The 10916-nt window shown below is 32.8% G+C and overlaps 1 protein-coding gene across 1 annotated transcript; it reads right to left on the reverse strand.

Annotated features, from left to right (window-relative positions):
• Positions 1–8911: 8911 nt before the first annotated feature.
• LOC115969934 (zinc finger A20 and AN1 domain-containing stress-associated protein 5-like) lies at positions 8912–9840 on the reverse strand. Its single transcript, XM_031089575.1, has one exon. It carries the CDS (start codon positions 9619–9621, stop codon positions 9058–9060), a length of 564 nt encoding a protein of 187 aa, XP_030945435.1. The 5' UTR covers positions 9622–9840; the 3' UTR covers positions 8912–9057.
• Positions 9841–10916: the final 1076 nt, after the last annotated feature.

The raw sequence follows: 10916 nt of genomic DNA on the forward strand, positions 1-10916 counted from the left end.
CTGGTGCTTTTTCTTCTCCCTCTTTTGCTCCTTTTTCTTTCTTTTCATCTCTTCTCTCTTCATCTCCTCCTTCTTTTCATTCATCTCCTCCATCTTCTTCATTCATCTCCTCCATCTTCTTCTGAAGAAGGTCCTTCTCTCAATATGGGCGCTACTGAGGCAGAGTTTAGAAGGACTTCGGAGACGAGTTTAAAAAGACATCTGACTGTTTACTTATTTGTATTGCTGTTTTTTTTTTTTTTTTTTTTTTATTGTTTTGGCAATCCACCTTTTGTATAGGCTTGTTTAAGCCCTTCTTTGTACGTTATAATACAAATTTATATTAATAAAAATTGTTATCACTTTACTTCACATGTTCTATCTCTATATTTCCGAAATGATAATGCAATGAATAGACATACAATCTTGCGAATTTTTCTTTTATTTTTAAACCGTGGCCGACGTCTAGGACCAAAGTCCCCGTTAATAAAAAGATCTTGCTCTGTGTTTATAAAAACAATCCGGCTTAATAATACTGAATCGAATAAGTGATACTTAGGGCTGAAACTCCCATTAGGCAGGAAAAGAAAGGACATTATGATGAGCTCACTGAGTCGGCCTGGCACAATACCGCCGACCTTAGAGTACAATACTTGGGGTCATAATCCCTTATCAAAGAGAAAGGTGCTATTATGAATTTGCGAGTGCTGTTCGGCACAATAATATAGCATTTGAGTCAATGACACCTAGGGTCAAAAATACTTGCTAAGAAAAAGATATCACCATAACTTTAATAGAGTTGTTTGGCACAACAATGCCGACCTGTGAAAAACGATACTTACCCCAAAACTAGCCGAGATGATAACTGAATGCTTGATGCGGTGTAGGAAGTAACCATCCGAAAACATATCACCCGCAAAATGAACAGCCCCCCTAGGTTGCTAAATAGTGGGGCGTTTCACCATCTTCTTAACACTCTTATTGGTTTTAACCTTTTACAGTATTTGAGCCGAGGATTGAGTAACTTAGAATTTTTATTAAGTAGCCAACCTTACGAAACTCAATCTTTTTCTCATCCGAGTAGTTGGTTTCCCCATAGGTTTGAGTCCGAGGACCATACAATACCTTGGTTCTGTCCAAAACTCAGTTTTCTCATCCGAGTAGTTGGTTTCCCCATCAGTCCGAGGACCATAATGCCTTGGTTCTGTCCAAAACTCAGTTTTCTCATCCAAGTAGTTGGTTTCCCCATAGGCTTGAGTCCGAGGACCATGCAATGCCTTGATTCTGTCCAAAACTCAGTTTTCTCATCCAAGTAGTTGGTTTCCCCATAGGCTTGAGTCCGAGGACCATGCAATGCCTTGGTTCTGTCCAAAACTCAGTTTTCTCATCCAAGTAGTTGGTTCCCCATAGGCTTGAGTCCGAGGACCATGCAATGCCTTGGTTATGTCCAAAACTCAGTTTTCTCATCCAAGTAGTTGGTTTCCCATAGGCTTGAGTCCGAGGACCATGCAATGCCTTGGTTCTGTCCAAAACTCAGTTTTCTCATCCAAGTAGTTGGTTTCCCCATAGGCTTGAGTCCGAAAACCATGCAATGCCTTGGTTCTGTCCAAAACTCAGTTTTCTCATCTAAGTAGTTGGTTTCCCCATAGGCTTGAGTCCGAGGACCATACAATGCCTTGGTTCTGTCCAAAACTCAGTTTTCTCATGTAGTTGGGGGAATTATCCCCTCGGCTATGGCGTAGGATCTTGGTTTAAAGGGACCAGCCCCTCGACCAAGCCCCTGGAACCATCCGTGCTATTGACGCTACAAAGCGCAGCCCCTAGTGAAGGAACGTAGCCCCTAGTGAAGAAACGTAGCCCCTAGTGGGACTTTACTCTAAAACGCTATATCCAACTACTGAAAATGATGTGAAGGATGGTATCAACCCACCACCAGTGCCAAGACACAAGCCTTCCCCACAGACGGCGCCAATTGTAAGGACACAATTCGTAACGAACCGTAACAGTGTTGGGTTCGCACATAAAAAATGCCCAAACAATATCATTTGTAGAGCGTGGGTTTGAAAGGTTAGGCCTTGGTCACTAGGCGGTGGGTTTTTCGTGGTGTTCATACATGGTTAAGTTGTCTTCACCCCTGGAGTCTTTCTCCTGGAGGTGGGCTGGGAGGCTCTGGTTTTTGGCCATTTTTCCCAGCCCCTTTTCCCTAGTTTGCTTACTTTTCCTTTTATACTAGCCTGTGTTCCTTACCCTTCGTCCACGTATAGGATCGACTTTTTCCAGACTGATACTTGTCCCATCAGCCCATACCCAGAGTGGTTGGGGGTGGTTGTAAAAGCTGAAGAATATGGCTCTGTCAGGTGCAGAGTATTGAATGGCAGTAAGAGCAGCCTTCCCGGGTCGTTATATTTCCCAGCGTACCCTTTTCTAAATGTCATAGATATTTTAGATTTTTTCCAAAGTTATTTCTATACCATTTTTGCCCTTTCCTCTTGTGAGATCTCGGTTATGCCGAGGACTGAGTCGTCCTCGGCTGTGTCCCAAGGCTACTTCGCATTTGTATTGTCGAGCTTGGGCCATCACCCTCCTCGGCTTGGGTCTTTGGACCCCAACAAGTAAATGGGCCTGGCCCACGGATTATTGGGCCCCACAATAGGGGTCATCCTTTTTTAGAAGAATATTTTTATTTGATTTTTAAGTTTCTTAGGGTCACCCTGTTTTAAAAGAATATTTTTATTTAATTTTTAATTTTTTTTAAAAAAATTCTCTATAAAAATAGAATCTTTATACGGAATTGTTTTAATTAAATTTTTTATGAATTTAATATTATTATATAAAAAGGATAAAATTTGGCTTTGAAATTGGTTTGGAGCTATCCTTTTCAATTTATTATGTTGTGATTTTTAAGGGTTTTCATTTCATGTGTATTATTTAAATAAGTTATGACATGACTCATTAAAAAAGTCATATATATGACAAGAATAATACATAGATAATTTCTTCAATTGTTACATAGTAGGTTAGACTAGAATAAGATAACTATATGCAAAGCGGTCTGAAGCCAAATTTTTTCCATCTAAAAATAAGTTTTTCAACACCTTATAATAACCTCCAAACACTAAAATAATATTTTATAGTTTAATAAAACTAAAAATTTTCTTATTTTCTGATATTTTTATATTTAATTTTTGATAAAAATATTTAAAATTTTTCTTATATTAGATTCAGAAAAATTTTCTTTTCTTTTTATATTTTATAGATTTATATGTTTATGTTTAGTTAGAACGAAAACTTATCTTATTTCACATTTCCATTATGTGCCATTATATAAAGCTATAAGCAGTACCTCTCAGTTTAACTTAATCAAGTGTGTATTTCTTATACTTTTTAAAACAAAAACAACCTTAACATTGAATCACAATTGTTTATAATACAGCTAATTGACTCACAAATCACAAATGCCGTATTATTTTGACCCTTTCTTGAAAGTGTTCCCATCTCTCTCACATGGTCACAGCCATTTAGGGCCTTAGTTATCACCGTCATTTTATAAAGAAAAATGTTATTTTCATAATATTTTTCATAAAAAATTCTAAGTGACTAATTATTGCAGACTATTATTAATGTTTAAAAAAATAATTTTAGTGATAAATTCAAATTAAAATAAGTAAAAATTTATTATCTAAAGAGTATTGTGAAAATATTGTGGATGTAATACTTCTAATTCTAATAATTTCTATCAGTGAGTAGAAACATTAGAAGTGATAACCCGCACCTAATTAGTTCTAGTTTTTATTCTTTTATTTCTTCTCCTTATTGCCGCCCAACTTCTTGGTTAAGGCACATCCAAAGTAATTAATCAAAATTCAAGATGGGACATGTTTTGTTCTCAAAATTTCAATAAATAGATAAATAGATAGATGCTCCCTATCCCAAACAAAAAATAAAGACAAACTATTAAAGAAAAGTTTATAGATTAAGATAATAGCCATTTGTTTAATGATATTTACTCCTCTCACAAATATGTGTGAATATCAAACCTAACATATTTATTATTCTTCTCAAAAAAAAAAAAAAAAAAACATGTTTATAATTTATCAATAAAATTTTTTAAAGGTTCATGTTTTTGATAGATTTTGTTTATTGGTGAATTACAAAACAAGAAGAATTCCTTTCCCTTTACTTAGAAAATTCCAACTTGTTGAAAATAGAATTTGATCCCAAATCTGTATCACTGCTTAAGTGCTTTATCACTTAAAACTAATTAGAATCTTCTTCCTCTTAATTGAATTGATTAATTATAAAGAGCTTTCCAATGCATTTGATCTGACATCACTTTATAAGGACCACTTTAAGATCTATTAACAGTTTCTCAGAGCAATATCCTTCCGCTATTACTGACTACACCCCAAAACTAGAATTGCCGAATCTAATTCCTCTAGGCCTCTCGTGACCTCAAATTAATTAATTAGATCATCTGCTAAGCCTCTAATGCCTGGCAGGTGAATGTTTGAAGTTGAACACTATATCCTTGTCCATTAAAAACCCACCTTAAATTCCTGTCTAGGATAGGCAATATATAAGATACCCAAGTTTAGGGTAGTGTAGCTTCAATCATATTCACCTCAAGAAATATTGTATTGGTAACAATTAATGTAACCTATCCCAAAAAAAAAAAAAAAAAAAAAGTAACAATTTATGTAAGAGACACGGCTAGCTATTTTTTTAATTTTTAATTTTTAATTTTTACAAGATGTAAATTTTATTTTATCCTAATCTAAGAGTTTGTTTGGGATCCGTTTATTTTGCTGAAACTAAATTTTTTTTTTGCTAAAAGTACTGTAGATAAAGATAAAAGTTAGCTGAAATAATACAGTGGAACACATGATAGTACCAACAAGTGCAGTAGAACCCATGAATAGTACCAAGAATAAGCTGAATAATAAAATAAATTAACAAAAATAATTTTTGCCAAACGGATACTAAATGTTATTGTCTCAACAGCTATAGGCTTGTAGCTATGCCCAATAAAAGCATGTAAATATAGATAGATATAATTTAGATTTTGCAATGCATGCACAAACCGAGTTTTGAAGAGTAGTGTTATAGGCACAATAGTTTCACAATAAATTAAGTTTAGGTGTTAAGTTGCAATTAGTTTTTATTTGGGCCCACCATTGATGTTATTATGCCTGTAGCTTTATTTAGTAATGGATGATTTTTATTCATTAAATGACTTAACTTAAACTGCAATTATGACTAGTATTTCTCTTGTAATTATTACTTGTGTAATTGTAGAATTTCTAAGTGAAAAGCTATTACTAGCCTCAAGATAAAATTAATACTTATAAGGTTAAATGTTTGAGCAATGTTATAAACACAATAAAAAGTCACAAAAAATTTACAACATTCCGAAATTAGTATGCCACATCATTAAAAAGATAAAAATTAAATTGAAAATTGTGGTGGACTCATGCATGAAGTAGTATGCTAATTTAGAAATATTGTTGTGAAATTGTTGTGGCTTTTTGTTGTGTCCCTAAACATTTCTCAAAGTGTTTAAGGAGACAAAAGATGAAAAACAAAGAGATCTAAAGCAGAAGTTAATAAGACATCAGGAAACATTTTACTTTTGGTTAGTGCTTGAAGAAGTACTTTTATGCTTTTAAAATTTATAATTAAAAAAAAAAAAAAAACAAATAGTAGTGTTTCATTGTGGTTTTACTCATAAAAATGTTTGCAAGAAAAATTTTAGTTTGCTGTCTCTTGCTTATGACACCATGCTAATTCGCCCTAAGAAAGTTCATAAACATCTTAAAAAGTGAAAACAACCACATGTAATTGGTTCTTAAAACAAAATTTCGCACTTCATAACAATGTCATTAAAATTAAGCTCATAATTTCAAGTATTGCTAGTTCTACAGGGACCAAGGGTTATGCATACGGTGAGTCGGTGTCTATAGAATAAGTCTTAAAGTTCAAGATATATATATATATATATATATATATTGGTGAAAACTTAAAGTTAATTTTTTGAAAGCCCGAAAGAATTTATAATAGGTTCAATTGTTTCAAATTTCTTCTCAAAAAAAAAAAAAAAAAAAAATTCAATTGTTTCAAATCATAAGTTTGAAACACCACCCCAAACCCAACACCAAAAAACGTAGAAAAGGATCCAAATGTTAAAATTCCCTTTTTTATTGGGCCAGATTTCCACTCTTCATAAGCACTACTGAATACTGATCAATACGTATGGGCTTACAAATGTTTAACGAAGCCCGAAGTGAGATTAAGCTGTACAAAATCTACAGTCCATTAAGGTCAGCAGGCAGGGCCCTGAGTTCCATTTGGTTGTCACGGATTATACAATAGTATTAGTACCTAAATATTAACAACCTGCTACTTCACCAAGTATGGAATTTTTTTTTTTTTTTTTTTTTTTTTTAAGTTGTGGAAAATTTAAGTTCCTTGATTTTTTCATGGTCAAATTATAATACTAACCAAAATACCTTTTAAAAAAAATGAAAGAGCAGATTATTATTATTATTTGGTTCCAAATTAAAAATAAGAGCAGATTATAAGCAAGGCAATTGCATCATTGGTATGTAACAAATTAACCATAATAAGCTGTTAAAACTGGGAATTACACTACGCGTTGTCCAATTAGGCTTTTAGAGCAACTGAGCCGAATATTATATACCTTAAAGATTTCTCCCATTAAAATATTTCATACAAAAGAGCAACATTGACTGGTTGACTATGCTATTTTGGCCTGAGATTGAGAAATCAACCTGGGAATTGCTACACTCAAGTTTGTCTTCTAATTGTAGGAAAAAATTTCTTGCACAACTTTTTTTACTAATTGTCGAAGTGATAAATTTGGAATAATAATAATAATAATAATAATAATAGATTTAAAATATATATTCTTCCTCATGTTTAGTTGTTTTAACAACAATTGAAATAAACATCATCTAAAATTAAATCTTTGTAAATTCACTAAATTAATCTTAACTATATAGATTTCCTAACTCTTTCAATGACATAGTGATATGCAATATATTGTAGTATTAATTTTATGTAACTAAAAAGAGTATTGATTGGATAAATAAATTTATTTTGTTATATTAATTATTTAAAGCGATGCATTAATTATTTTAAGTATAATGAAATTTTGATGTCATTTTTCTATGATTTATATGAGAAACAATTAATTTGGAATGTGGTATTCTTGCTCAAATTTACTTGCTTTTGTAACAATTGAAACAAAATCCAGAAAAAAATAAATAATAAACACACAATATCAAGAATGTAATAAATTAATTGATACACTTAAGTTAATGAAAATAATTAAATCTTTTTCAAATCAATCGAGCAATAGGTTCATATTCTTAATTCAATTTAATTTTATAATTTTCATTTTCTCACTTTCTAATGACTTGTAATAGAATTGAAGTTGATTTCCTAAACATTATAACACACAAAATATTATACATGATCCGTAAAATAAGATCTTATAAAAATGTTTTAAAATGCATCGCATCGTGCGGGAACTTAACTAGTTTAATCAAAAGTAGTTTAATTGTTCTTTGCACAATTGTAGGCATTACAACATTACCTATTCGAGTTTGCTTCGACCGTTTTAATGACCACTCTTTGTAATCTTGATAGAATATTAGCTAACAATATTGAGTGTTGTTAAATGATATTTGAGTGGAAATTGAATTCATCAATTTTCTCAAATTTCAAACCTTAGAAAAGAGTGAGGTGAGTTACAGTTGTTTAACAGAGTTAACCTTAAGTGGATAAAGTTTTATATATATATATATATATATATATTTATATATAACACAAAATGCCAAAGTGAAGTTGGGGTCTAATCTCAATTGGGTATTAGGTAATTAATTAATTATTCATTAAATTAAAATATATTTATAAAATTCATGTCCAAATTGATTAAACTCACAAGTGATAATAGTTACACATGATATATAATTCAAGATAATAATTTCTTTCTCAACATATTCATCATCTTGTGGGTTAGCTCAACTGGTAAAATCTCTGATGGTTGAGTAAGAGATTTAGGGTTTAATTCTCGTTTACACCAAAAACTGATTGGTGTCTTGGTCTTTATCATTAGGAGGAGCGGACGTTATAGGTTGAAACACTTAAAATATATATATATATATATATATTCATCATCTTGCCTAATTAACTTTATATTATATAACATCTAATTTATTATCATTAACATTTACTTTATATATATATTTTAGTAACTTTTCTTTATATTTCTTCTTGGACATTACCAAAAAAAAAAAAGAAAAAGAATTACATTGTCATTCTATAACTTATACTCCAGTATAGAAATAATTTTGCAAATTTAAAAGTTAAGTGTCAAGTGTGTGAGAGATCCAAATTTTGGAGGAAAGCGAGAAGGAGAGTCTTATGGATATGTCTTTAGATTGGACTCAAGTTACACAAATTTTAACCCAAAAAAAAAAAAAAAAATTCAATTCAAACCCACACGTTTATGTATAATAATCCAACAAAACAAAATTGTTTTGTTTGTGCCATTTCCCTGGCTCAATGACTGTTCAAATTGGTTAAAGCATTTGTCGCATGCTACCCTTAAATCATATAAAAAGGATTCTGCTCCGCCCCTTGGCCCAAAGGACTAAATAATTTTCATTACTGTGGCTCTAAACTTTAAAACATCTTAAAAACGGTGTGTATTATCCATTGGGTATGAACTATATGTTAGGTTTATGAACTCCGTGTAATGTCTAGTCTAGAAATATGTTTGGTTTTTTTATAAAAAAATATGCTACCATATGTTAGGTTAATGAACTCTATGTTGGTTTTAGCTTTATAAACTCCAAATAATCTCTATTGTTTACTATGTGTTTTTTTTTTCTCCGATATGTGTATGTGCTAATCCAAAGCATTACAACGTTGGGTTTGTTACTATCCTCCAAATACACCTGACCCATATATACATAGGATAGAACAATTGCAATACCTAAATCAAAAAAGAAAAAGAAAAAAAAAGGCCTAAATCAACAACTAGTTGCTCCTATTCTAAATTCTCCACTGTAACTTGTCACCCTTGCAAACTGGATTTTGTTTAGCCAAAACATCTCTACCAATTGCCTTGAAATTCACATTGCACGCATGTTTTTCTGGATATCTATGCATTCCACAAAATATGTTCCCACATTTGCACTCAAACCCTGTCAACCCCACTTTCTTGTTGCAGCTCTTGCACCTATTCTTCACGCTTGTCGAACCTTTAACTATAGCATCCACACCAGAAGCCGAAGATGGTCGAGATTGAGCGGAGTTCATGGGATTGTCCAAGTCCGGTGCTTTAGCTTTGTCTGCAATCTCTTCTTTAAGAGAGTCATTGTAGCACTTTGAGCACATGTCCCTTGTGTCTGCCATTCCAAAGAAACCGCAACCATTAGCGCAGAGTGGAGGATTCATCTTCATTACAACTTCTTGACAGTCTTGTGGTTCACTGTCTGCTTTGGCTTTCTTGGGGAGTTCTTGTTTTTGAAAATCTCTGTAGCACTTGGAGCACAGGTTTTGTGTCTCAAGAGATCCATAAAAGCCGCAACCATTAGCGCAGAGAGGCCGTTCCATGTTCTTAAGATTCTCCTTCAAATCTGTCTTTCTAGCTTGTTTCTTGCTCTTATCTATTTGCTTCTACCTCTTCTTAATTCCTTCTCAGAATTTTCCTGTGACTGAGAGCTAATAGGGGTTGTTTGCTATATATAAGGGGTGGTGGACTAGGGAGTTAAAAGGAAATAGGAATCCTAAGTCTATTTGGAATTTGTTCTTGGAGAGTTTGAAGCCACCGACTTCTGGTTCATTCTTTTCATCTTTTGAATTTGATTGTTTTCCTTCTCGGATTGGGGATTAAAATGATAATATTTATAAAATCAGTTTACCAGTCGAATTAGGAAAGCTGAATTTGAATGTTTTCTTCTCGTTGTATGTTTAAGGACTAATTCTCAGCACCAAAAAAAAAAAAAAAAAAAAAAAAAAAAAAAAAATTAATAAAATTGTAGTCTAACGGTCAGTAATAAGTTTCCCTCAGGAGTCAGGACTACTTCTCAAAAGGATAAATACTAAAAAACCACCCAAAAATAATCCAAACTTCTTCATTAGTTTATATGTTTTAGGCCTGATTAATTTTGGACTACATATAATTTAGATGATATTTTGTAGTAGGCTTTTATAATTAATACATATATACTAATATAACAAACCCTATCTACAATATAAAATATAGGGTAAATTGCAAAATATAACCCCGAAGTTTAGGAAAATATTTTCAGGTGAAAATATTTTTGGGAAAGGAAAATATTTTTAAGTGTTTGGTTGCATTTCAAAAAATGCTTTGAAAAATATTTTCTGGTGTTTGGTTGTATTATTGAAAATACTATAGAAAACACATTTTTTACTTGTTGCTCACATTTTCTCAACTTCCAAACAAATATATAATATCATTTCTCAATAGATAAACACAAAACAAACAACACCCAACAAAAAAAAATTCATCAAATCCGGTCAAATTGAGAGAAGAAGGAAGAGAGAGAGAGGCGACTGGGTTCGATCTCGACGCGGCGGAGGCAAGATCGTGCGGTGGAGGCAAAATCGCACGATGGGTTGCTCGTCTTACAGTGGTTTGCTCGATATGGGTAGAGAGAAAAAGGGTAGATCGATGACAGATTAAGGGAGAAAGAGTGACAGATTGAGGGAAAGTGAGAACGATAGCGGTCGAGAACTAGAACAATGGCAAGAACGGCGACGCCGATGAGCTTTGGGTCGAGAATGAGATTGGTTTTGGGTGGATCGGTCTTGGATGGGGACGATTTAGGCGGTGCTGGGGTGCAACGATCTCACCGGTGCTAGGGTGCGACTCGCCAATGCTT

This window comes from Quercus lobata, chromosome 12 (genome assembly GCF_001633185.2).
Source record: "Quercus lobata isolate SW786 chromosome 12, ValleyOak3.0 Primary Assembly, whole genome shotgun sequence".
In the NCBI taxonomy this organism is placed as follows: domain Eukaryota; kingdom Viridiplantae; phylum Streptophyta; class Magnoliopsida; order Fagales; family Fagaceae; genus Quercus; species Quercus lobata.